Source organism: Pteropus medius, unplaced genomic scaffold, assembly GCF_902729225.1.
Source record: "Pteropus medius unplaced genomic scaffold, Ma_sr-lr_union100, whole genome shotgun sequence".
NCBI lineage: Eukaryota > Metazoa > Chordata > Mammalia > Chiroptera > Pteropodidae > Pteropus > Pteropus medius.
The window spans coordinates 2,066,767-2,094,481 of record NW_024349798.1 but is presented as its reverse complement, the minus strand read 5'-3'; the positions used below and the strand labels follow the sequence as shown (position 1 = coordinate 2,094,481).

The following is a 27,715-nucleotide window of genomic DNA, read 5'->3' as shown; positions in this document are numbered from 1 at the left end:
ATCTGCTACAGTGCCTCACTCACGCCTTTTCTCATGACCACAGCGATTCTCATTAGATTAGGTCCCTTTATTAGATCTATGTGGTTCTTGTGGTCCATGACTTCCATTTGCCAACGTGAAGAATAACAAGTCTCACTTACACAAATCAAGAACGGTTAGTGGTTTGGGATTTTATAGCACAAAAGTTGATTAGTTAGGGTTCCTGTTCTACAAATTATTGGGATTTGGGGTGAGTTGACTCTTGTCTTCCTGGTAACCCGTGCAGCCCCGGAGCACTTTGGAGACACGATCTTATTCACGACCGATGACGACATCCTCGAGGCCATATTCTGTTCGGATGAGACATTTGACCTGGACGTGGAGAGCCTCTGCGGCCTGCAGTGCGAGGAGGTGCTGAGGAGGCCCAGCACGGCTGACGGTGACGGGGAGGAGAGGCCCTATACCCAGGCCGGCCTGTGGGCCGAGGACCGGGTAGGACTGGTGGGGGGTGGGCGGGGCGAGGGGTGGGCATCTCGAGAGATATCTTCTCCCAGCTCACAGTAGAGCAGGAAGAATGAAGATGGATCTCCTTTAAACTTCTTGTGTTACTGTTTTGACATTTCCCATTTCTCTATTTCATTTTTGGTCCTGTATGTCATATTTCATTCCCTAATAATTTTTATTTTATTTATTTTTTTTCACCAAAGTGAAGAAAGTATTCGAATTTTAATCAAAGCTACAAATAATCCTGTCTGTGTCATCTCTGTAATTTAGAGGCGGTAGTCTCGGGGTAATTGTTGCTTCGTGTTGTATTTTAATCTCTCCGTGTTGTTTTTGATGGGTGGTCTAGAAATGCTTTTAATAGGCAGACTTAGAATTGAAATAACGACAATCCCAGCGATCATTTCTTGCTCATGAATTCTGATCCAGTCACGTGTGTCCCTCCTGGCAACCCTTGGAATGGAGACGGTTAGGATCCCTACCTAGGAAACCAAGGCTCAGGCTGGCTAAGTGACTCAGGCAGGGGCACATCATGGGAGAGTAACAAGGCTAAGGCTTGAATGTAGGACTCCAAAGTCTGTGCTTTTAGTTGATAAATAATTTTAAAAAAAAAGAAAGAAAAACGACCTTCAGAGCAAAGGTCAGTGCAAGTCGAAGAGCAATAATCAGGATGAAGAGACCCCAGGTCTCCAGGATGTTCCTGAGGCCATAAGGAGAGCAAGGGTTGGGGAGAGGAGTGGGAGCAAGGAGAAACCAAAGGACAGAGGGTTTGGCCAGGGGAAGGTCACGACAGGGCAGTGACACGCCTGTCAATTCCACAGCATTCTCTAGGGTGAGGCCCGCCCGCTTCTAAGGAGAGCAGCTGCCACTCAGCCCAGACAAGAGTTGCTAGCTGTGTTGCCAATTGTTCTGATTCTTTTTCAAATGAAGCCAGATTTCTGGATTTTTATGTAAAATCTCCCAAAGAAAAAATGTTGGCAACTAATTCAAAATGTTTTCAGACTTTCCGTGGGCCACAAAACATGACTGTTGTGTGGATTTGATCAATGGGTCTCTAGCTGGGAGTTGACCTTGAGGTCTTTTATTTGCCCAGTATTTTCCAAATGGTAAAGCCTCCTCTGAGGGTCTTGGAGAGGCTATTTCTAGGGTCTGGCCATGGAGTTCATCAGGTTGTCATTGGAACCGAAACACCATCCCCACCTGAGCTCTGAGATCCAGACAAGCGACTTCACTTCATTTTGCATCTCAGCTTTCCTGTCTGTAAAGACACGAAGGCACTTTCACCCTAACTTATGGTGCAGAGACCTAATGAGCAAAGTTTGTACACAAGACCCAAGAAGTGGGGTGTGGCAGCCCACCTTGGCTGTCGGCAAATCGAGGGTGCCTCATCCTGGCTACCTGTGGGGATCAAATGCACATGCCTGGGCCCCAGGGTTGGGAACTGCTCTCTATGGCTTGAGTTCTTCCTCCATCCCCCACCCTTCCTTCCTTCCTTCCTTCCTTCCTTCCTTCCTTCCTTCCTTCCTCCGCGCGCCGCGCCGCTGATGATTCGCGACTGGCCCGACGGAGAAGATTCTTTCCTTTGCGAGATTTGATAGAGAGCGTTTGAAATTATTTCTGGTTGTTAGGAGATTGGGGAACAGCAAGATATGGATCGACATTTGTCCCCGGTCTAGTTAGCGAGATATTTGTAATTCATCTCCCTTTTTCTTGAGTGCCGACCCGAGAAACTTGACTTGTCCTCGACATTGAGCAACCACTCAGAGCCGGGTACTACCATGGATCTGTGAGTAACCTCTCCTGGGTCAGTGTCAGGTGGAAGGAGGACCTTCAGGGGCCAGGGAAAGTCATGGTCACTTGGGGTGGGGTCTCCTGAGACAGTCAGACAAGCTGTACACCACACAGAGATGCAGGCCGTGGGGCAAGCCGGGGCTGAAACCAGCATGAGCAAAGAAAACCTGCTTTCTCTTTGCCCCAGGTCTCCAGCGTTTTAAATGTTGGTGACTAATTTTATAATATTTTAAAACACCTCATGAGCCAAACAAAACACGTGTGTGTTCAGCCAGCTGGCTGCCAGTTGGTGGCCTCAAGCAAATCCCATCTGGGTTTCACCGTGTCTGTTCTTCTCTCGTCTTTTCCCATTTCACCTTCCAGCCGGTTCCTCCCTTGCTCGACGCTCAGGCCAGCACCTCGGCCTGCATCCTGGGAATCTTCAGGCCAGAGGTCGAAGCTGACTGTGACCTCCTCCCTCCCGATCCCTGTTAACAAGGCTCTGTCACTCACCTGCTCCTTTTTCTTGCCTCCCGTGTGTGTCATCCGCTCCCATTTATCTTCCGACAATAAGAGATGTGCCGTGCCATGGTCACGCTCTCTCTCCCCACCTTCCACCATCATCTCCAGAATGAAGCCAGAATCTCCCAGTTCGGCCTTATCTTTGCTACACTCCTTCCCACACCCATCTCCTGAGCCCGCCTGCAGGCTTCTGTGCAAGCTGTGCCCTCATCTGGTGCGCCCGCCCTCTGTCCCTGCCTGTTGAAGGCTGACCGTCACTGACTGGGTTCCCAGAGAGCAGACTCTGAGATAGAGTTTATTGGGTCGAGCTCTTGGGAGGACAGGGAGCAGGACTGGGCAGAGAGAGAAGCTGAGTCATAGCACACTTACGTCAAGGCTTCTGCCAGCTCCTCAGGGACGTCTGGAGCTGAGACAGCCCCTTGGTGTTGTCCTGGGCTGAGTGAGGGGGCGGAGACTTTATATGTCCATATCAATGTGTCACTGGATATGGGCTGCCCCTGGAAAGGGCAAGGCCAAGGGCGGTCACAAGTGTAGGACTCGGCTGCGAGCTGTCAGTGACCAGCACTCCCAGCTGCTGGGGGACGGAGTCCTTCAGTCCTGGGTGTGGGAGGTGGCGTCTGTGTCGGGCCCCACGGCATCCTCCATACCCCCTTCCTAGGGCCCCGAGGCAACCCCAGCTCCTTCCCAGGAGCTCTTCCCCATGTGCCCACTGAGAATTAATCTCTCCCTCACTTACCCCACAAAGACCAATTACCTCGTAGAAAAGAGGGAGATGCTTATTTTGAATCCTTGCAGCCCCTTACATTCCAGGACACTCAACTACATTAGAACAACAGAGCAATTTAAAGAGCCAGCCTGATGTAGGCGAGAGCTGGCTCGAGGCTTGGTCTCATCTCCCATTCAGGCACTGTGCGGGGCTTGCCCCGTCTTATCTCATTGAATCCTCACAGCTCTCATTCTCTCCATTTTCTAGATTAGATTAGGAAACTGAGGCTCAGACAGATTGAGTAGGCTACCTAGGGTCACACAGCTGGTACTAAGGCCGTGAATGGAACCAAGCATGCCTGAACTCAAAGCCCATGTCCTCGCTACTCAACATACTGTCATAGGGCTCACGCTGAGAGACAGCCTCACCGCAGGTCCTCGCGAGAAGTCGGCCTCCCCCGCAACTGTGAGGTCCGGGAAGACAGCAATCATGGCTTGTTGTCTGGTCTCCCCTACTGTGGTCAGGATTATTCTTCTTCCTCCAATTTTTTTTTATTTTTGGTGGACAATGGAAATGAATTCAAACTGAGTTAAGCAAAAAAAAAAAAAAAAAGGCAATTTATTGGTTTATGTAACTAAAAAGATTTCTAGTTTCCCATACAGCTGGATCCAGGTGTGCAAATGATGTCATCAAGCCTTGCCGCCTCCCTCCATCTCTCTGCCCTGTTTTGTTCTCCCTTACCCTTCTCCATTCAGACTCTGTCCGCATGGGAGCTCCTGGGAGCTCTGGGCTCACATTCATGCTTCTACATGGCCGTCCCAACTAAAAGAGAATTTCTACTTCCCAATAAGTCCAACAGTCATCCCAGAATTACATCTCCTTGGCCTGGCTTGGATCACATGCCCCAACATTCTTAAACCAATTCCTGTGGCTACCAGGACTGGGAGGGAGGGAGGTCTGAGATGGAAAATGTGGATCGGCCGGGCCTGGGTCAGGGCCCATTGCTGGAGCCAAGGATAGGGGTCAGCCACCCAAGCAGTGCTCTGGAGGGTATCAGAGTGCCGTAACCAGAGAGAAAGAGAGACAGCTGGCCAGCCAGAAGCAGCCACTGTCCCCTTCATCTTATGATTTCCCTAAAGATGCTGTCTGTAAATGTCTTTCCCACTGAGCCAGCTCTTGACCTTTCTCAGATATGTGATTTCAATGCCTTTGGGAGCTCTGCTTTGGAGTAGAGCTCAGAGAGACCTTTTTTGCTGCAAGAAAAGTGTAATTTCCCTGCTCTCTACTAAAAACCTCTTGACCAAGTACCTCTGCACGTTCTGAAGCCTGTGATTTCTGAATCTCTCTTCTCTGAGCCTTTGACTTTTTCCTCACTGTATCCAAAATCCTAAACCACCTTGACCAACCTGTGCAAATGGGGAGAGCTTTGGTGCAGTCACCTGGGGGCTGGATTGGGCTTGGTAAAAACAGCCGATCCTGTCAGTGTTTTGAAAGGGGATATACGACTTGCTTATTTACAGAAGGCACTGGTTTTGGACGTTTTGCAGATATCAGCAGTGATGAATAGGAAAGGAACTGAGAGAGTTGAAACATGGACAAGGAGTAACAAAATTAATTTCCATGTATATAAATACTAATTGATACACCAGAGGGAAATGCATATGGAACATGGATATTAGCTCAAACAGAAGTCTTGTTCAAAGCAGCCCCAAATTAGATAGCCTCGCAGAGCATCTTGCCAGGCAAACAAAGGGACTGCGACTTGTTTCAACAAAGGGAGCTGGCAGTTCTCTGACACTGATCCCCCTCATCCAGATCTTCTCCCTCCTTCACCTCCAGGCCTTTTCCATCTCAGGGTGGTACCCACAGCCACTCTGTCACTTGGGCCACAAACATTTTCTTCTTCCCTCATTCCACACAGGCCATTAAGAATCCTGGCAATGCTGTGTCCAAAACAGATGCTGAATCTGTCCCCTTCTCTGTTTTCACTTGCCACCCTTGTTCAGGCCATTGGTACTGCAGTGCCCTAGAGAGTCCAACCCGTGTGTTTTCCGAGATGCAGATCAAATCGTGTCACTCCCCTGCTTCAAAATTTAACCCTTCAGCAGCACCGCATCGCAGAGAAGAATGTCCAGATAGGATCTAGCCCCTGCCTAACCTTCGGATCTCATTTTCCTCGACCTTCTCCCTCTGTCACTTGGTTCTCACCAAGGCCTTTGCCCTTGCTGTCTTCTCAGCCAAGAATGTTCTTCCAGAAACGCTGAAAAATGGCAGCATCTTCTCATCACCGAGGTCTCAGCTCACATGTCACCCCCTCAGAGAGGCCCGCTGACCACCCCTACGACTACTCAGTCACTCCCGAGCCCATCTCTTTTCTCTTTTTCGTGGTATTCATCACTCTCTGGAACTATCATATTTGTTTGTTTGTTAGGTGTTTATTGTGTGTCTTCACTGCAATGGAAGCTCCTAGAGAGATTTTTGCTGTCAGGGCTTGGTACCTAGTGGAAGATCAATATTTGTTTCCCATTAACTATGAATTTGGTGAAACTCGATGATTTCCCTTTGATTAATTTACCTGCAGGTATTTACCGAAGCCTACTCTTCAATCAATCATTTATTTAAAAAGAAAAAAGCCTTTACTGACCATGTGTTTCAGATCCTTTTCTAGGCTCTGGGGATACAGTAGTGAACAAAGTCAACAGAGTCCCTGCCCTCAGGGAGCTTCCAACTTAGTGGCAAAGACTAGTAAAAACCAGTTAGCAAGTACGTGTAGAATATATTTTCAGGTAGTAATAAGTGCTGTGACAAAAAATAGAGTAAGGAGTGATGGGGAAGTGGTGCTATTTGAACTCGGGCGGTTAGGGAAGGCCTCTCGGAGGAGATGACATTTGGAGAGAGACTTGTGATGAGAAGGAGTGTATCAGTTAGCTTTTGCTGCTGAACTAACAAACCCAAACTTTATGCTTAGTACAGCCACCAGTTAGTCATGATTGGCTCATAATTCAGTGACTTGGCTGGGCTGGGCAGTTCTTCTCATCTGAGCTGGCATTGTTGGGCCTGCTCATGTGTCTGGTCAGCTGGCAGATGGGCTGGCAGCTAAATGATCTAGAATGCCTTCAACGTCCGGCAGTTGAGAGGCTGTTGGCCAGAGTGACAGGGCGACTAGGCCTGTCACCTGTCACCTGGCTCTTTCACGTGGCAAGACTCCAAGTGTGGTGAGAGAGGGCAAGCCCCAGTGCATATGTGCTTGCAGCACCTTTGCTCTGTCCCATGGGCCAAAGCAAATCACAGGTTCAAGGAGTAGAGAAATAGACCTCACTGTGGATGGGAGAAGCGGCAAAGTCACATTGCAAAGAGGCAAGGACTGGGTGGGAGGAATCAGTGACCGTTTTGTATGCTACTGGTGCTATGAGAAACTATGATGTGCCTGGTACCCTGCTGGTCACACATCTTTTTCATCTATCCCCACGGTGCTCAGAGTTACCTTGGCACCATGACAAGCAGAAGGATCTGAGGCTGAGCTACAAAATGTGTGTTGGAAATGACAGGGGTGTAGGAGAGGAAGCCAAGCTCCAGGGAGGTGGTGTGGCTTGGTCTCACAAGGATGTCCTCCACCTCCTCATCTGAGCTGAAATGGGTGGGACCACGTGACATCCAGGCTTTTTTCTTCCAACACTATATTGGTGTCATTCTGTGAAAAGATTCAGAGCATGGATTTTTTTAAAACAACCGCCCAAAAGGGTGCTAAAATAGGCTCCAAGTTCCCCAAAGGTAGAAAAGTTCAGGGCTTTATCCTTCTCTAATGGGAGACCATTAAGTAAGAGAAGTTCCAGCCAAATATCTAATAGGGCCTGACCAAGGGTTTCACTTGGTTTGAGCTTTCTGGGCAAGTGGATGACTCACCTGGGCCGTTTTGCCCCGGGATTACAGAAGATCACTTCTAAATGGTCTCTAATGGAGCAGGGGTGGGAGAGGCCAAAAGATGGAGATGTCACCAGAGGTCACTTCCTTTACCCCAAATCCACGTGAATCCTCATGGCAGTGGCCAATTTGCATAAAATGTCTATTTTCGGTGTCGTGTCTTTCTGATGTAGCTGCCTCCATTTAGTTACTTGTTTAATCATTCTATCTATACTGAGCTCCTACTATATGCTAGGCTCTGGGGACACCCTGGTCTAGTAAAATAGATGGGGTTTCTGTCCTCAAGGAATTAACCATCTGTCAGGGCAGAGGGGTATTTACCAAATGATCACAAGATCACAGTGACCAGGACATGGAAGGGGAAATTCACGGTGACAGGCTATGAATGGAACTCTGATATAGTCAAGGAAGTCGAGAGGGCTTCTGTAAGGAAGTGAGCTAGGATCTGAAGAATGAGCTCAAGTTAACCAGGCCATGTGAGTTCCAGAGAGAAAACAGCATGTGCAAAGACCCTGTGATTGGAGAGAGGAATATAAATATGAGTGACTGAATGACGGTCTTAATGGAGCCAGGAACCCCTGGTGCAAGATGAGGTTAGAGAAATGGAAGCCATGTGGGCAAAGCCTGCTGGCCAAGCAATGTGTGAAGCCACACTGAAGTGTTAAGTTTCAGATGAGGTGACATGATTGGTAAGTGGAGAATGGATCCAGGACTGTGTGCAGATTTAAAGGACACTGGTTCATTCATCCTGCTGACCTTTCCTGCACCCTAGCAGTGTCCCAGGCCTGAGAGCCACTAAAAGGAAAGGTGCAGAGCCCACCGTGAAGACACTTTCATCTGAGTCTGGTTTTCAAGCTGATAAAATACAGAGATAAAGATCATTCCTCCTCTCATCTCCATCTTAGGGACCTCTTCCAGAACCTCTGGTGTTCACAGGTCACTTTTCTCTCTATTGCAGGCCTTCAGCTGAATTTCACTGCCTCCTGGGGGGACCTGCACTACCTGGGGCTCACGGGCCTGGAAGTGGTGGGCAAGGATGGCCAGGCACTGCCCATCAACCTGCACCAGATCTCCGCCTCCCCCAGAGATTTAAATGACCTCCCTGAGTACACTGATGACTCCCGGACCCTGGACAAGTAGGTGTCTGTAAGAAGCTTAACTTTCATGACAGTGGGGGCTGGGGGACCCGTTCTGCATCTTAGATTTCAGATTCAAACATCAAATAGCAACCCGTATTCCATCTTCTCCCAGCCACCCTGTGAGGTCTGTGGTTGTCTCATTTTATAGTCAAGAAAAACCAAGACTCAGAAAGGGAGGTGACCCTCCCAGGGCCACACAGCTGGAAGTGGTAGGCAGGGTTCGAAGCCAGGTTCTCCTGCTTCCAGACAGAGTTTTGCTCTGTGTTTTGTCCACTGTACTTTGTGTAGGACCTCGAGCACAGTGGCTGCTCAGTAAGGCTTTGCTGGGACAGCTCTCAGTGGCCAAAAGCTTTTCCCTCCTTGAGGTTGGAGGTGATTGCTGAGGAAGTCTCCATACTTACCCCTGCATTTGTCAGATTGCATACGGCCAGGTTGGGTCAAGTCAGTAAGAGGACAAGCCTGAAATATTGCATTGATCCGTGGGGCCCCTTAACCCGCCCTTCCTGGACATGTGAACAAGAATCATCTAGGGGAGTCAGAGGAATGAGAGTTCAAATCTTGGCTGTGCCCCTGGCAGCTAGTAAGTTTCTTAACCTCTTCAATAATAGTGGCAATGATAATTATAATAGTAATAACTGAGATTATAGTTGCCATTTTTTGATTGGTTATTAAATGCCAGATGCTGGGTGACAGATATTCATCCATTTAAACTTTAAACAGCCTAAAGAGGCCCCCATGTAAACTGAAGTGCAGAGACGTTAAAAACTGGCCACAGGTCACCCAGACAGCTGTGAGTAGTGGAGTCATGATTTGAATGTAGGTCGATGAGAGACTAACACCCATACACTTAACCACTAAGTTATTCTGTTTTCTCCTGCCTTAGTTTCCTTATCAGTAGAATGGTGACAATAAATCCCATGGCTGGAGTGTGGAAAAGGGATTGCCACATGACAGCTCTACTCCGTGCCTGGCCCAGAGCGTGTGCAGGGTCAGTGGTAGAGCCCTCCCTATTCCAATAAGGTGCCCTTTAACTGTAGCCCTCCTGTCCTGCTGTCATTGTCTGCTCAGGGGCCACTCTGTTCTCTGTGTCTTAGCAAGTCACACTTTTGCATATTTAGACTTGGAGCCCATGGACCCAGCTCCTGGCTGCATACCCCACTTGTTCATCTATATCCACCCAGTTACCACCCCTCTGCCCAAATTATTGCAGCAAATCCTGGGCCTGATAGCATCATCTCTAAATATTTCAGTATGTATCTCTAAACAATAAAGACTTTAAAAGGAAAACATAATCTCAGTATCATTATTATACCTAAAAATATTATCATTTTTAAATTTCTAGATATCTAGCATGTCCCTATTTCCCTGGCAGTTGTTTCTTGGATTGAGATCCAGATAAGGCCCCTACATTGTGACTGGTTGATTTGAGCCCTAGATAAGGCCCCTCCATTGTGATTAGTTGGTTTGAGCCCCAGATAAGGTTTCTACATTGTGATTGGTTGATTTGAGCTCCAGATAACATCTCTACATTATAATTGGTTGATTTGAGACCCCACTATGGTCCATACATTGTGATTGGTTGATATGTCTCAAGCCTCTTATAATCTCTTGCTTCTCTTCCATCTTTAAAAAAAAAATTTTTTTTTTAATTATTTGTTGAAGAAACCAGGTTTTCTGCCCTGTAGAGTCTGGATTTTACTGGTTGCTTCTCTATGGTATTGATTAACCTGTTTCTTGGACCCCTTTATTTCTTGTAAATTGTTCATTAGCTCCAGAACTCTGATCAGATTGAGGTTTGACCGTTGGGGCAAGATATGACCCTTGGGTTGTTATTACTGTGTATCCCCTTCAGGACATATCCAATGTCTGGTTGTCAAGCAATTTGTGACATCGGTAGGCAGTGCTCTGTGGCTAGATCCATTATTCAGGGTTGCAAACTAGCAGTACATTGATTCTATTATTCTTTTTTTCATCATTAAAGAGAAATTTTCCCTGGTTATTGCACAATTCAAATAGGAAAGGCAGTCTAAAAGGCTTGATTCCTTCCCTTTATTTTTTAGTTTTCAAAATAACAAATTGTTTCTCTAGCATCTTTTAAAATGTTTAGTTGTTTTTGACTATCATAAATCATGGATCTAATATACCGTGTGAGAAGGGTTTCAGTCTTCTGCAGTTTTTCATCCAGTTGATGCTCTTGGACACTGGGAGTTCCCGAACCCTTTTTAAAGTAGCAGTCTCTGAGAGCTTCCCTGCTTTCCGACCTGACAAGGTCTTTCGGCCTCGTCTTGTATCTTTCGTTTTTAAACACTATTTTATTATGTAAGTTTCAGGTGTACTTATCTTGTATATTTCTTGTTCCAGACATGGAATCAGCCATTTCTCCACTAAGCCCTGGTTCCTTCTAGTGGGAAATGGTATTTAGAGACCATAGTCTGGCTACTAGGGATACTCATTGCTACTAGGTTGGTCATTTTTTTCTAGGCTGTTTTGTGGACACTGCTAGGAAGTACCATTTAGATATTCTTGAGGGCGTCTGGAGGGACCTCCCTTCACTGTCAGCTATAAGTGCTTCTCTCTACTCTCAGAACTGGGCAACAGTTTTGCTATCAAGGCAGCTCTAGTTTGAGGTAGGACAGATAGGTAATTGCTTTTAGAAGGAAACAGAAGGTTCTCTAGCGGTAGTTCTCAGTCAGCTTAATTCCACAAATACCCCAGTGTTAAATTGCTGAATTTCCTCAGTTTTAAGATGCCAGAAATTGTAAGACATATCATCCATCAGTTTAATAACAGCCTTTTAGAGAAAAAAAGAAACAGTATCTCCTTGGATGAACACTTAGCTTACAAGATTTGTTCCAAGTCTAAAACTTTAAACTGTTAAAGGAAAAAATAAAGTTTATTTTAAAACCCAGGAAACACGGCAGCGGCCCAAGTTTCTCCCATTGTAGCAGCTTCAAAGCCACCAGGAAAATGGGAGGGAGAGGAGAAGGCATTGCCCGAAAGACCGAGAGCAAGGCTTCTGTCCCTGGGGCCAGGACTCTCAGTGGCAGTGCCGGGCACACGAGCCAGAGCCACGAGGGTTGGGATCTGGGCTGAGGTGAGCTGGGCAGCCCAGAACAGCCAGTGGCAATATGGTCTTCGTGACAAACACAGGCAGAGCTGAGGAGGATGAGGCAGGGTGTCCTGAGCAGGAGAACCAGAAACTGGCCAGGATGGGAGCGCAGCACGGGCAAGGCACCAAGTTCAGAACCGTGGTTAAGAAGAACATGAGGGTGCTGGGGCTCCCTCCTAATGCCGTGAGGCTCCCCGAGACACCCAGGCTGTGTGGTCGCAGGCCAGACCCGCTCCCCACGGAGGCACCTGCCTCTTCTTGTACTTGGCCCACACCAGGAGCTGCCAGGTTCGTGCTGGGGCTTTAGTATCCCTCTCCCCCAGCACAGGAAAGAAGGGATAGAATTCTATCAAAATGTGCCATTGAGTAAACATAGAATTTTACAGAAAGCCTAAAAAATAGAGAAAAATATTCACCTCCCATCCCCTCTGACTCAACTGTATTTTTCACTTTTGCATCCTCTCTCCTGGTCCTTGTCCTCATTTCGCAGTGTCGAGCTCAGTCGCCCGCCATCCCGTCGCCTGCCTTTCCCGTGTTACTGCATCGTCCTCACGATTGTCATTTTTAACAACTGTACAGATTTACTTAATATTTTCCCTATTTTGAGACCTCTCAGGTTATCTTTTTTCCTAATATGAATAAATGAGACTATAATGAAAATCTTGGTGCCGATAGCCCTTCCAACATGTTGAGTAAATTTTCCTCAAGGGAAAAACAATTCCAGAAATGGGATCACTGGGTTAAAGGGTCCTGAAAAATGACACATTTTCCCAGCTTTTAAAAAATTTTGGCGGTCGCTTCACTGTACCTTAACAGTGTAGACTGTTATTTTTTCCCGTTTTCTTATTTTGTCTGATTTCACAGATGAGAGGTGGCCTTCACTGTTGCTTTAATTAGTCTCACCTCCGTTAAAGCATCTGATCCAGCCAGGCTTGTGCTGGGCTTGAGCTGCAGTGGGGGATGAGTGGGTGTAGACCCCACGCTGCGATTTCTCCCGGCAGACCGGGCCACCCCACCTCACCACTCCTTCCCCGCTGCGTGCAGGTTAATCGATGGAGCCAACATCACGATGGAGGACGAGCATATGTGGCTGATCCCCTTCTCGCCGGGGCTGGACCACGTGGTCACCATCCGCTTCGACAGAGCCGAAAGCATAGCGGGCCTGCGCTTCTGGAACTACAATAAATCTCCTGAGGACACCTACCGAGGGGTAAGCCAGAGAACAGTGGCCGTGCTCGGCCCACTGTCAGGGAAATGGTGCCTTGATGAATGGCTGGCGTGGCTGCCAGAGAGGAGCATAAATCCTCCAGAACCTTCCAAATGGAGCTGGGGGTTACATGCAGGGAGAGAGCATGCAGCTGTTTCTTCTGCAAACAGCAGATGCAGGCTGAAGAGCCCAGGCAGACTCGGAAAACTGCAGTACCTTGTCTTCTCCAAGGGTCCCGAGATCCGCAGCAGGCCCGGCCCCTACCTCATCGTGGCCTGTTGCAGCCCTGTGTTCACTGAGTGCTTCCTGGGGCCAGGCATTTCACTGGACCCTCATCCCAGCCTCTGGGAGGCAGATGTTATTACCCCATCTCTCAGGGTGTCAAAAAGTGAGGTTCAGAAAAGTCCATTCGTTCATGCAGGGTCACACAGCTAGAGCCCCATCCACGTCTGCCGGGCTGGGAACCCACCTCCACACTGAGTTCTTCTGCCGAGTGTGAAAAAGCAGAAAAAGAGGAAAATAGCATCAGAAACAGGCTTCTCTGACCTGTATGACTATGGACCATGAAACATTTATCCCCTTCTACTACACAGAAGTGACGATGATAAGGTCACCCGAAATACGGCAATGCAGCTGGGGCCTAAGGCCACCAGGCCCTGAGTATGACTCTCCATTCTGACCCTCATCCGCTGGGTGACCTTTGGAAAGTGGTCTGCTTTCCCTGGGCCTCAGTTTCCTCATCTGTTAAACCACAAGGAGGATGATACCTGCTTTAGGAGGGTGGTCGTCACCCTTTGCTACACAAAAGGGGACAAAGCCAGGACTTGGCCTCGGGTCCTGTGAGCCCGGGTCTGGGCTCTCCCCAACGTATGTGCCACAGAGTTCTTCGCAGGACCCGTGGAGGCCTTGAGGACGCAGTGGGCCAGTGGCCCCCAGCCCGCCAGGCGCTCTCCTTCCCGAGCAGCAGCTCCTCTGAGTGTGCCATTCACAGACCTTCCCTGGGCCGCCCTGTGTCTGTGCAAGCATGCTCTCAGGTGCAGCACATTTAAAGTCAGATACACTGGCAATGAAAAAAACATTCTTTAGCTCGACTCGTGCCTCCAGGTCTCTCCATTCTTTTGAGCGAATCAGTCTTTCCATTAGTGCTTCTGTGACCTGGATTCGCTACCTGGAAACGTTGGGCCCAGAGCCCCTGCTTCCCAGGCCTGGCCTCCACTAGCCTCCGTGCCTGTGCCAAGTGGCCACTGTGGGAAGAGGGAGATGGGCAGAATCTGAGAGGGTGGATCCCGCAGCACAGCGCAATGGATGCCCTCCAGGAAAACGCATTGGATGCCTAACCCCCAAGACCCTGCTGGGCACCCTGCTTATAGGCCCCGGGCATGTGGTTAGGGCCATGCCTTGGACTCCTGGAGACTGGGCTTCATGTCGCTCCAGTGTGTCCTTGGGAAAACTACTTAGCCTCTCTGAACTCTAATTTGTTAGCTCTAAGATGGAGGTGATAATAGACGCCGCCTCCAAGGGAATGAACAGAAGCCTGGGGAAATCATGGACCCTTCCTGGAAGAGGTGGTGACCCCGGGCAAGGGCTTCCTGGACCTCTGCTTTGCTCTGTTGCCAGCTTCATTTTCAGGCAGCTTTCTCCACATGACAAACCCTGGCAGCCCTAGGCTTATGTCCCACATGCTCCAAGTTCAGCAGAAGAGAGAACTCCTCTTTTGAGGCAAGCCAGCAAAACCCCAGGAGTCAGGCTGACTGTTCTGGTCAAGTTCCATGACGCTGAACCAAGCACATGACCAGTAGGTCAGAGTCCTCAATTTAGCCATGCTGGGGTTACAGGTCCAGTCCTGTGGTTAGGGTAGGAATTACCCTCCAAGAAAGCAGAGCAGAGATATAGTAACAGCTTTTGGGCCCCCCATCCAGCCATGCATAAAGCCAGTCATCATATGCTTTCCAGGTTTATGTGCCCTGTGACTAACTGACTGACAAAATGGAGGGCTCCCTCAATGCTGAAGGAACAAAGGGCTCCAGGTGCACATGAGTTACCCATGAGACCCAGGCAAAGCCCTTTTCGTTCTGCATGGAGGAGCCCTCTACATCTGAAGGTGAAATTCTACCAGTCTGGTTGGCGGCTGGTCCCACATTGCTAACCATGAAGGTGGGGTAAGGCACTGAGGAGCCCCGATTCCAAAATGTGTGATTGGAGAAAGGGTGCTGATGCATCGCCCCTTTCTGCTCACTCACCACCCTCTACCCAGGAGAAACAGAGCTGAACCACTTCACACTTTGCCATTAAGGCTTTGAGATTTACTGCTAGATCCTGGCCATTTGGCTGGCAAAATCTGGCCTAGAACAAAGGACCTGTTGGCCCAAATCTAATTGACTCAGCAAGCTCTTGGTAAGCACCTACTGTGTGCCAGGCCCTGAGGCAGATACAGAGATGGTCCAGCTGCCAAAGGAGACCCAAAAACCACCAAGGACACTACTAGGAAGCATATGCCCTAGAACGGCAGTCCCCGACCTTTGTGGCACCAGGGACCGGTGCTCCTATGAGACTCTAATGCCCGATGATGGAGGTGGAACTTGGGCGGTGATGCTAGCGCTGGGGAGCGGCAGCAAATACAGATGAAGCTTTGCTCGCTCTCCTGCCGTTCACCTCCTGCTGTGCGACCTGGTTCCTAACAGGCCACAGACTAGCCGTCAGCAGCCAGGAGGTTTGGGTACCCCTACAGTCCTAGAGGATGAGAATCGCTATGAGAAGAAAGAGCAGGAAGTGCTAGGACCGGCGGTGACGCGTGAGCCAGCGTTTGAGGAAAGAGCGGTACAGGCTGACAATTGTTGAGTGCGTGTTTTGTGCCAGGTACTGTTCTGTTCTGGATGCTTTCCGTAAGTTAACTCATTATTGAGCCCATTTAACAGATGAGGAGTTTGAGGCATGGGGAAGTTAAGTAACTTGCACAACTACTAATAGTAGATGTCAGAGCACTTGAGCCCATGGCCTTGACCACCATGTCGTACTACCGCAGGCCACTGCAGCTGAGTGGACTAGAGAATGTCTGTACCTGTCTGTTGTGGCAGGGCCACACCTGCCTTATCCCCTACTTATGCCCAGTACCCAGCACAATGCCTGGCACAGAGTATGGATGACTCTGGAAAGCGGCCCCCGCCAGGTGGTTTTGATGAAGGAGAAAGGCCAGCCCAAGCTGTTTCTCAGGCTGGGGGCTCTGTGGAGGCTCTCTGTCGCAAATCCAGCTGCCAGCAGCACCAGCCATGTCAGCATATACCGCTGTCCTCCACGCTGGCTTCTTCCTTCAGGCGTGTTTTTTCTTCTGTTTGCTAGGCCAAAATCGTCCACGTCTCCCTGGATGGCCTGTGCGTCTCCCCTCCAGAGGGCTACCTCATCCGGAAGGGGCCGGGCAACTGCCACTTCGACTTTGCTCAGGAAATCCTCTTTGTGGACTACCTACAGGCTCGACTCTTGCCCCAGCCAGCCCAGAGGTGAGAGAGCAGCACCGCGCGTACCCCTCCCTGTCCGCCAGCGTCGGCTCTGCGCCGTGCTCTGAAGTGTCCAGCTAGAGCATTTTGAAATGGTGATCAAACGCATTGCTTTTCAACCTGGCCATTTCTAAAGCTCAGTGAAGCCTCTCCAGAAGCTTGGGGAATATACCCACCTTGTCTGGGTGTTTGAGTTTCTCACAGTCTGGAAAGCTTGAGATTTTAAATGCTCCGTTACACTTCCTGCTGGGAAAAGAGGATCTCTAGTCTGCCTGATTCCAGAAATGCCTGCTGGCTGATTTGGGGGAGGACCTTCCTTCTCTTGTTTCTGTGTTCTTGATTTAGAAAGATTCAAAAAGAAAAATAGGGCCTAATATTTCATGGATTCACTGGGATTTCTTGGCCCTAGTCTCAGCCGCAGTAAGTTCATAACAATTTGTAAATGCCACATTAAGGTCACTCATTTAAACCCCCTGATGTCCAAACGCCAGAGGCAAAGCTCTTGAAACAAAATGAATTTCCCTCCACTGCATCTAGGATCACTTCTTGGGCCAGTCACTGGGAACAGTCACTTAATTATAACATTGCCCTTGAAATGGAAGGAAACCTGGCCAGGACTGGAGGCCACTGGCTGTAGACCAGGGAGAGAAGTCCAGTGGGAAGAAATATGGAGGCAGAGAGAGCTCTCCCTCCCAAATGCCGCTCTGTGCCAGATGCTTCGTATTCATTCAAGTAGGGATTATTATGCCCATTTTACAGACGTGGGAACTGAGGCCCCGGCTAGTGAAGCCACTTGCTCAGGATCAGTAAGCCAAAGCCTTCAGGGCACTCCCCACCTTCCAGCCTCCTTTGCCTGTCCTCCTCCCATCCCACCCCCTACTCGGCCCCTTTGGCTACTCTCTGTGGCAAACACCAACACCCCAGCCCCTTCCCACCTCAGGGCCTTTGCTCTGGCTGCTCCTGTGCTTAGGAGGCTCAGCTCAGACTCTTCCCACAGCTGCTGCCTCCTCGGCTCAGACTCTGCCTCGCCGCCGCTGCCCAGTGCTCCGCCTCATCCCCCGTCATGGGTCTCACTCAGCTCTTAGCACAACGTGGAATTTCCTTGTTTGCGAAGGGGCAGTAGGAGTCGTTAAGAGAGCGGACTCTGAAACTGGGCAAACTTGGGTGACATCCCACTTCTGCCTCTGACTAGCTGTGTGACCTTGAGCAAGTGACTTCAATTCTCTGTTCTCCAGTTGATCCTCATTCACAACCCAGAGATATAAGAGTACCCACCTCCTAAGGTAGAAGAGTCCATGTCGGCCAAGCCTGAGAATGGCCTGTGCCGGGTTGGCCGTGACCGAGTAGGATGGGAGCTGCACGCGAGCGGGAGCTCCAGCTGCCTTTCCCCGCTGCACTACCATATGTCTTCAGAGTCTAACTCCCGGGAAACAACTGACCAGCAGTTCTGGCCATCACAATCTTTTGCTTACTGGTACTATTTTTTTTTTTTTTTTCAGGCTTGACACGAAAAGCCTGGAGCGGGCGAGCATGGACTATGAGGCACCACTGATGCCCTGTGGCTGTATCCTTCCCCTACCCCATCCACACGTCCTGGGCCCTCGAGGGCCAGGCCTGGAACCCAGAGAGAGGGCAAGGTCTTGCGGGGTCGTGGTGGGGTCTGGGCTGCCGCTACAGGCCAGGGGCCTCAGCTGAGGCACCTGGAGGACCTCGGTTTCTTGGGAGACGATGGGAGGACTCGTGATTCCTCGGGCACGTGGGGTGCTGCTGGGACTGGGGCAGCACACGAGTTTCGGATCCCATCCCCCCGAGGTTACAGGAGGCAACACTAAGGACTCTAGCTGGGAGGGGCCAGAGAAGCTAGACCTGACCCCAGGGTCTAGCCTGGGGTCAATCCTTGGGACCACATAGGGAGGAGAAGATAGAAGGGCTGGACCCCTGTGGCGGCCCCACACTGTTCAGTGGGTCGCCTGCGTTAACTCACTGTCTTAGCCTCCTGTGGTGGGCACCTTTCCCATCCCCATTTCACAGCTGGGAAAACTGAGGCAGGGAGTAACCTGCCCAAGGCCACACAGCTGGGAAGGAGCAGGGCCGGGCTGGTGAATACAGGCAGCCTGGCTGTCTCACGAGCCTGTTCTCCTGGAGGGACCGCCTTTGGCCCTGGTATCACCTGGGAGCCACACTGCTCCCCTGAGGTTTCCTGCCTGCCTGCTCCTGGGAATGCTGGGAGTGCGTTAGGCCAGGGGACAGGGCCGAGAAAGGGCTCGATGCCGGGTTGTGTATGTGGGACTCAGTCAGCAATGGTCGGTCACCCTGCCGCAGCCCATCCCTCCTGATGCTCTAAAGCTCACGTATTCCCCCTGCACCCCAACAACCTACACACTTTCAATGGATGGAGGAGGGAATAGGTTCTCTGATCTGGTCATTTTACAACTAGGGAAACTGAGGCACGAGACAGTTTGAGGCCTGGCCAGTTAGTTTAGCATCTACAATGAGTTCGTGTCACAGATGTCTCCTCATCCTGCCAGCTCCCTGGAGAGCATCGTCCCCTCCCGTCCTCCTGTCTCCTGGGGCCTGGAGAAAGGTTTTGAATTCTTAACACACACACACACACACACACACACACACAACTTAAATTAAAGAAAATCCGATTCCACATATTTTGATAGGTTTCAGTCTCAGTGAGAGAAAAAAGTCATTTTCTTCTCCTGTTCATCTATATAAACCAAAAAAAAAAAATTATATCCCTATATTATCTTTGTCATTGTCTTACTTTGTTCTCAGAAAATTAACCCTGATTTTCCTTAATAACATGTCCCAGTCATTTTTCAGTTTCAGCTCCTGACCAGCTGGGGTGACCCCTATTACATTGGTCTTACGGGCCTGGAGCTATATGATGAACGGGGAGAGAAAATCCCTCTGTCAGAAAACAGTATCCTTTCTATCTGAAGGGGCCCTAGCGTGACTGCGGGGAGCCTGGAAGGTCAGGGGGAGGAGCAGAAGCCTCCAATGTGGAGGGAACTATCCCTGTAGGAACCAGGCCTGAGATGAAAAATACCACTGTGCTCTTCTCACAGTCAGACGCTGACCCTTGGGAGTGGGCAAAGCAACGAGCAGCTCCCAGCCATGCCTAACAGGAGTTCCACAAAACAAAGAGTCCCATGGTCCAGGGAGTTGGGAGAGGGAACCATCTGCAGCCCCCCTTGGAGAACCAGAGACATTTTGGAGTTCTAAAGGCTCTGACAAGGCCTGCAGGGGACAACCTGGTGCCTTGTGTTCAACTCAGTGTGTCCTGAAGTTATTGACCATGGAACCCTTTGATGTAGAATGTCCACATCAGAATTTGTAAACCGTTAGCCTGTTGAGTTTTTAACTCTTTTAAATTAGTTGCTAACATTTTTTAAAAATCAGGTTTCACATGAAAACCCTGATCTTTCTTCAGCTTCTCTTGAGAAAGTGGCGGTGAGAGGCCACAGGCGTGCATGGCGACGACGGCTGGGCCTGTGTCCTGGCTGCCCGTCCCCAAGCGCCTCCTTCCAGTGGACCTTAGTTCTTACTCACTGTTATCCACCGGCCCCCAGATCCAGGGTTTCTGTTTGCCGAGGGCGCGCTCTGTCCAGGAGCGGTACCAGGGCTTGTCACATAGTGCCAGATTTGCCCTCACAGCAATCTTGCCAAATGAGTGCTCTCGTTATCCCCATTTTGCAGATGAGGAATCGAGACACAGAGGTTGAGGAACTCGCCCAAGGTCACACAGCCAGTGAGTGCTAGAGCTGAGAGTCTGGCTCCACAGGCCATGTTCTTGACCACTGAGCTGTCTTGCCTCTCTTCGATGGAACCTGCCTGACCCTTCTGGGCTCTTGATCTGAGATCCCCGACTCACCACGGTTAAGGACCTGCTAGAGCAGGTCAAACCCCAAAGCCTGCCTTGCACCTCTTTGGGGTCCCTGGGCTCCACTTGGATCCTTTACTGCCTTCCCTGGTGACACCATTCTCCTCACGTGGAATAGAAAATTCTTGGTGTTTTTGATTGTTATCAGTGATTCCTTGGCTGCATAAAGCTCCATTGATTTTTACCAAGAACACTTACATCCAGTGTCCTCTGAGATCTACTGTCAGTCCTGGGACATGGAGATTTTTATACCCATTTTATAGATGTGGAAACAGGCCCGGAGATGTGCTATGGCTTGCCCAAGATCTCACAGGTCAGAATCGCAAAGCCAGAGCCGGAATCAGGTTCTCTAGACCCACATTAATGCTCGTCAGTAGAGTGGCCGTAGCGAGGCCAGGCCCCTCCAGTCCTTGCAGTCTTGGCATGGCCCTCCCGTGCCCAGGCAGAATTTGCCCTCCACTTCCCTCAGTGGCAGAAGCATATTCTGTTCCTACCTCCAGCAGTTCTGTGAAACTCCTCTTCTCGGCCATCTCTCTGCATGGTTTCCTCCCCTTTCTTTGGAACTGGCCACCTCTCCTCACACCCCGACTCCTCTTGACCTCCATGTTCTCATTTTCCCCAGAACATGTCTAATTTGGCTGTCACTTCTCTGGCTGCCCAAAGCAGCGGACAGCTGCTCTGCCCACCAGCCCCACCAGTCCCACCAGGCCCGGGGGCGCTTGAGCCCCATGGTCAGTGTGATGGATGCTGGCGGCCGCAAGAGTGGCACACGGTGCCAGGCACACTGCTTTGAGTTATGGCAGCTTAGAGGCCTCCTCAGATATCGCCGCCTTCCCCGACAGCGTGAACTCCCTGGAGGGCGTGTGCGGGGACATCCGGACCCCTGACAAGCTCATCGACCAAGTGAATGACACCAGTGATGGCAGACACATGTGGCTGGCTCCCATCCTGCCAGGGCTGGTGGGTTCCCAGAGGCTCTCGGCGCTGGGGTCGGTAGGGAGACTTTGCATCCCTGATCTCGGTGACACATCTTTCTTCTGAGCCAAGTTGATTTAGAACAAGTCGAAATGCCCGCGAGCCATCAGGAAGGCCTAGGTCTTCGCTGACACGTCTAAGGGGGGCAGCTATTCTGGGCCAGTGGTTTCTTCTCTTTCTCTGGGGGTCCTTATTATAAGTGGGCAACCGGGAGATAAAGGGCCGCATGGGACTTGAAGCCGGGAAGCCCAGCGCAGCAGGCCTGGGGGCTTGGGCATCCGCTGGTCCTGTGGGCATCATTCTCTAGTTCTTTTTTCTGCCTCTGCTTCTCTCTGCAACCTACTCTGTCCTCTTCATTCCAGCCCCATCCTCTCCACATTCACTCTTTCCGCTCCTTCCTTATGTCACCGGGCACTTGACCCTAATTATGCTCTCACCCTGGCACCGAATCTGTGTAGTCGTCTCTTCTAACCAGCTGACTCAACTTGCCCCAATCTCAGCCCCTGCAGTTGGTCCTGCTTATCTTCTTTTCTTCAAGGCCTGATGAGGAGCCTAGGGATAGGCCATCGCCCACTTGGGCCCTCTGGGTGGTGATAGATAGGAGAGAGGCCGGGAACAGGTGGGGTTAGCACCCACCAGCCTCTCAGCCACGGGGCCAGATGCCTGGGTGAGGATGTGCAGTCGGGTCTGGGGCATCTGTGTGACCACTGTGTCCCCTTTTCCACTTCACGTGATGATGCGGGAGGGTAAGGGGGTACATTTTCCTCTCAAAATGTGATGGAAGTTTTTCAAAGGCCTCCCCCCACATTATCACCCCCTACAATCAAGGGTCCATCAGCTTCCCTTGAACAGAGACCAGCCTCTTAGCCCTCAGCCCCACTATTGCAAAAGGGAGTATACAGATCTATCATCCCCTAGACGCAGGACCACAAACTCGTAGCCCCACTAGCGAGTCTAGCCTCCTGCCATCTTGAGTTTGGCCAGTTGTATGGCCCATCATCTTTTAACTGGGGCACTCAGAGGATGGCCTCAGGCTGAGCCCCAGGGCAGAACTGGGGGAAAACTCAGCCTGCAGCCTGTGGCCACCACTGAATGTTTGTCACTCTGTTCTATCTTGGGAGCCCCCTAATATTTGAGAGTCTTTGTTGGGGAGAGAGGACTAGAAGCTATTAGGTCCCACTTTACCAGCTGATTCTGCCACTGACTGGACCAGACCCTCTGCACTCCCCAGCAGAGGTTCAGAATCTTGTGCTGAAAATCACCCAGCAGTGCCTCCGGGGCCTGTCTGCAGCGCTTTTCATTTATGATTCGGGGAAAGGACAAACAGGGGTCAAGGCCGTGCTGATTGCCAGGGCCAGTGCTCCTTGACTCAGGAGTTGAGAACTGTCCCTGGGCCCACGTTGCCCCAGACTGTGCTTCTGGCCTAACCTGGGGGACGGGGAAGGGCACACCCAACTGTCCATGGGTATTTAAATGAGGGCCACACCAGACCCAAGAAAACGCCCTCCAAGAGCCAGCTCAGCGGTTTGTTGCAAACGCAGCCACACGTGACCTGACTTAAGATGGGCTTCGAGGAGATGAGAGGCAGCAGGAACCCCCTATGCCACGGCCCCGAGCAGCCCAGGCTGGCTCACATGAGCAGGCACTGCCCAGGGCGTCCACAGGCTCGCCCCCTGCCCAAGCCCGACACCCCCTGCCCAGCCCAGTGCCTCTGTTTGCAAACATTCCTGTTTTAATTAGTTCTCTCTGACAGGTGAACCGGGTTTATGTGATTTTTGATCTGCCTACCACCGTGTCAATGATCAAACTGTGGAATTATGCGAAAACACCCCATCGAGGGGTGAAGGAGTTTGGCGTAAGTACTTATTAGCTGGGTTCTTTTAGATAATTATGCTCGTTGGTAATTAGGCTGCCGGCAATTATCATTTGTCGCAGTTTGATTGACTTCTCTCTGTTGCAACCTTAGACACAAATGCCTGGTCCTCCACGCAGGGAAATTTGCCATCCAACCGTGAATTCAAAACCTCCTCTGAGTGATTTGAATCATCACTCTGAAAAACAAAGTGGCTTTTTTTTCCCATCTTTCCTCCAAGAATAGTACTTGTTTAGGGAGTTCTTCGTGCCAGGGGGCGATTCTGGGTTGGGGAAAGTGGGGACCCCAGGGGCCTCCCAGCTCTGCCTCGTGTGCTAAAGGTATTTCAGGCCCTCAAGCCTTAGCTTCCTCATCTGCAACATAGGCTAATGCTATGTGCCTTCCCCAATGGTTGTGAAGATCTAAAGTCATCACACATGCCGGGCACGTAGCGGGCGACGCTCCACGCTGTGGCATGCTTTGCCCAAGGTCATACGTGGGAAGGAGGAGGGGGACCTGTTGGCCACACCGCAGAGCCCTTCCTCTCTGTCTGTGCAGCTCCTGGTGGACGACTTGCTTGTGTACAACGGGATCCTGGCCATGGTGGGCCACCTGGTTGGGGGCATCCTGCCCACGTGTGAGCCCACACTGCCCCACCACACCATCCTTTTCACCGAGGACACAGACATTTGCCACCAGGAGAAACACACCACCATCAGGTGTGCCCCAAGCCTGCCCCACAACCATCCCCACCAGCCCTAAGCAGGACAGATGGCAGGGCCATGCAGCCTGGACCCTGATCGAATCTTCCGTCCTCTCCCTCCCCACAGTAATCAGGTGGAGGACCAGGACGTCCAGATGATGAATGAAAACCAAATCATTATCAACTCGAAAAGGAAGCAGAGTGCGGTTGACCCAGGTCAGCTTCGGTTCTCTGCCCAGAGCATCCACCTCGGGAGTTTGGGCTAAATAGAGAAGGAGCTGGCAGCGTCACACACCCTCTCTCGCCCCTGCCTGCCCTCAGATCCCTCTCCCCGGAGGAGCTTGCCTGGGGCCTGAGGAGGGGCGGGCACCTCGTGGCATCATGCCGTTCCCGGAAGCCAGGCTTTTTGGGTGCAGAGGGTAAAGTCCATTAGGGGCAGAAGCACATTATCGAAGGGCGTGGGCCTTGGATGTACGGGGCGAGGGCTTCCCAGAGGAGCTGGTGTTTGAGCTGCATTCTAGGAGATGCACCGAGTTGGCCAGGCAAAGGGAACAGCATTGGCAGAGGCCTAGAGGGGTAGCGTGGCAGGGCCTACTCCGGGCGGAGCGGATAGGTCAGTGTGCCAGGGGTGCCGGGCTCAGAGGCTGCTGCTGGGAGCTGCAGGTTGGGGTCAGGTCTACAAGGGTCTTGGATGGCAACCCAGGAGGTTTGGATTTCAGCCTGAGGGCATGGGGCAGCCCTCTGGGGTGGAAGCTTGGTAACACCGATCCCTCCGCATGCTCTCTTGACAGCCTTACGCCCCAAAACCTGCATAAGTGAGAAGGAGACAGCAAGACGGTGGCGGTGCTGACTGCGGAAGGAGGGAGAGCTGGTCCTCTCGGCCAGCGTAGGGCTACATCGCTGGCCCCCACTCAGTACCGTGTCCCCTCCCCTCAGTCCTCAGTGTCAGCCAGCCCAGACCGCAGGGGCTAGAAGAGAGCCGTGGTGTGGAGGGGAGCACACTGGGGAAAAGGGCCTTGAGGGATGGACGACCCTGGAAAAGGTGGGAGCTCCAGGTGGAAGGAGCCAGTGCTGCTGCTGAGGGTGAGCCGTGACCTTCCACTGTCCCCTGCAGGGAGCCCCAGGACACCCAGCTTGGTGCCTCTCCCATGAGATCCAGCAAAGCAGGGCTGGCGTCCACTCAGGCCTGTCATAGGTTCCCTGGATCAGGTCTGACTCGGGCCTGGGCAAGGAGGTCGGCCGGCGAGGCCTCTCATCCAGCCCAGAGCATGGCTGAGCAGGGCAGGGGGACCAGGCCTCAAACACCAACACCAGAGTGTGCTGGGGGAGGCTCCGCCTTCCGGGGCCCAAGCTGAAGCGCCAAAAACCCCCGTCATACACATCCCTGCCTCATTCGGGGGCTGGTAGATCTGGCTGAGAGGGCAGGATTGTTCCCTGGACCCCTAAATGTCTAGCCCAGAACTGCTGTAACCCCCTCACTCATCTCGGGTGCCGCTGGTCCTGCACGGGCCTCTGTCCTCTTGTCAAGCCTGAGAAGGAATTGGCCAAGGGCGTGTATCCACCTGCCATCCAGAGCTGGGCCCACCCTGACATACCAGGGCACTGGTTTCTGAAGTGCTGCCAGGCCCAGGTGGGACCGGCAGGTGGGCAGCTTCAGACCCCAGAGGGCCAGCGAGGCCCATCCAGATGCCCTCCTGGTACAGGGCAGGGGGTACAGAGGACCAGTGCCACAACCCTACCCTCTGCCCCCGGAAGCTACCTCCCCTTCCGCTTGACTTCTTGTCGGGAGGGCGGTGGCCCTCACTGCACGCGCTGCCGCATCCCTGGAGTCTCTGGGCGTGTTTTTCTTGCTGCTTTCTCTCTCTTTATCCATGTCTGTGCCCTTGCAGTCAGGCAGGGCGGTCCTTGCTGCCCAGGGCCCCACCCTTTCTCCCTCTCGCAGCAGCTTCCCAGCCAATGTGCCTTGCACCCCCAGCCGAGTGAAGCCCAGAACACGTCTATTTCCATCTATGTAACAAGCTCGGATCAAGGACCTAATTGGTTTCCCAGTGGTGGGTAATTTCTCGTTCCCAATATTAATCCGTTGTTTTCTTGGCGCCCAGCCCGGCCCACCGCGTACTGTACTCGAAGTCCGTTCCTATGCAACCACGAGCCCAGCAAATACTTTATGAGCTTTGCAGCTTCCACGGGCAGCTATGCAAATGTGCTTTTCATTTGGAGTGTGGGGTCGATGTGGTGCAGATAAGGAATTGTTTCGCCCCAAGAAGATCCATCATTCCTGTAGCTTCCAGGCCCCGGGCTTCCCTGCTCCTGTCCCAGATGTGCTGAGCTCCTCCGGGGCCTCTCGGGGTTGGGGTTGATCCAACCAGCTCTTAGAGACCAAAACCGGTGCGGTGGCTTGAAAGGGAGCCCAGCTGTCCATTCCCGCCTGGGGCACTGGCATGGGTCAGGTTTGTTGGGGAGAATACGCAAACACCGCGCACCCTGGTTGCCACACTCAGCTGACGTTTATGATAACTGTGTACCATGCAATCTAGGAGGAAAAGAAGGCTGTACAGGCATTAACTCTAAAATAAATTTCTATTTTTTTCTCCTGCAAAATCAATAAAAGATGTTATTAATAGAATATAGTTTGATAGATGGGATTTGAGGTCAGACAGAGGGAGCCCATGTTGCCTCCAGGAATCGACCCAGAGTCCACTGAAGACTGGCCGAGTGGCACAGGGAAGTCCCCTGTCTGAGCTGCTTTTTCCCCACCCGCGAATGGGGTCATGATCCTGGCACTGCGTGGAGAACAGATGATAGAAGCCCATACATATGTAGTGGTTATTCCATGCCTGGCATAGCTCGTTTAATCCACATAACAACTCTATGGGGTAGGCACTATTATGAGTCTTCTTTTATAGATAAAGGAACTGAAGCACAGAGAGGTCAAGTAGCTCACCCAAGACACACAGCTTCGGAAGCTATTAGTCAATGCCTAAATCTTGAGATAACTGCAGGCGAGCTGAGGTGGGGTAAAATCTCCTACGTCTTTGGCCCTGAGATTCCTTTCAGCATGTGTGGGTCCTGTAAGCCCACACCCAGGTGCTGATTCCTGGCTGCCTGCTGTGGTCCCCACCCCGCTGCTTCTTTCGAGGTGAGCAGAGACAGCCTCATTAGCATCAGGATAAAGCCCTTGATTGCGGGGGAGGTTCCATTGAAGGAGGGTCTGGACTGCAGCTTGGGTGCCAGCAATCAACCTGGCTCTGGGTAAGAGGTTCCTTTGGAAGCCCGCCTTTCTCACTGTACCAGGGAGAGGGGAGAGACTCCTTGTGACCACCCCCCGCATGGAGGGAAGATGGCAGGGCCGCTGGCGGGCCCACCCCTGCCCCCTTCTCTCCTCCGCCAAAGGCAGAAAGGCCCTGCCCTGCCCAGATACCCTGGTGTTGGCAAGCCATCTCCTCCCTCCTCCATGGTTTGCTGTCTGGGCCAGCCCTGGAGACCCTCAAGGGCGGGCAAGCCCTTCAGAGTTCCCGCTGCGGGATGGGAGGCCGGTGGTACATCCCCATTTCTCGGCCACAGTCAGTCTCTTAGCCACCAGCCGGCACCCTGGGCCTGAGTCTTCGTTATTCAGGGAACAAAGCTGGCCTGCAAAAACCTGGTCAACAGACAGTGCAGGCTGCTTCTAGGGGACGGCGGCCCAGCGCGGGGGGCCAGCAACACCAGGTCTTTGAGGTTTTTAAGAGAAGCCAGGAATTCAGGTGTTTTATTTATTTGTAATGTGAAATCTAACTTTTTAAATGTTGGCTCGACTTAACTAAGCCAACAAACACCAAGTACGCCAAATAAAACTGGGTACTGTGCAGCCCGCCCTCTACCCCGGCATGGGCACCAGCCCCCCTTCCTGCCCCCTGCAGGCAGCAGTCCCCAACCTGTGGCTCCACGAATGCCCCGGGGCTGATTGGT

The 27,715-nt window shown here is 51.5% G+C and overlaps 1 protein-coding gene across 1 annotated transcript in view; it reads left to right on the top strand.

The window, feature by feature from the left end:
- KATNIP (katanin interacting protein) overlaps window positions 1-26,393 on the top strand; it is a 173,066-nt gene extending 146,673 nt beyond the window's left edge. The window contains exons 18-29 of the mRNA XM_039885563.1: window positions 266-487; window positions 2,234-2,266; window positions 8,358-8,535; window positions 12,692-12,857; window positions 16,191-16,348; window positions 17,845-17,909; window positions 19,167-19,277; window positions 21,058-21,197; window positions 22,966-23,067; window positions 23,623-23,783; window positions 23,895-23,983; window positions 24,559-26,393. Coding sequence (XP_039741497.1) covers window positions 266-487; window positions 2,234-2,266; window positions 8,358-8,535; window positions 12,692-12,857; window positions 16,191-16,348; window positions 17,845-17,909; window positions 19,167-19,277; window positions 21,058-21,197; window positions 22,966-23,067; window positions 23,623-23,783; window positions 23,895-23,983; window positions 24,559-24,617 — 1,484 coding nt within the window. The 3' untranslated portion in view covers window positions 24,618-26,393. The remainder of the gene's footprint in view (window positions 1-265; window positions 488-2,233; window positions 2,267-8,357; window positions 8,536-12,691; window positions 12,858-16,190; window positions 16,349-17,844; window positions 17,910-19,166; window positions 19,278-21,057; window positions 21,198-22,965; window positions 23,068-23,622; window positions 23,784-23,894; window positions 23,984-24,558) is intronic.
- The last annotated feature ends 1,322 nt before the right edge of the window (window positions 26,394-27,715 follow it).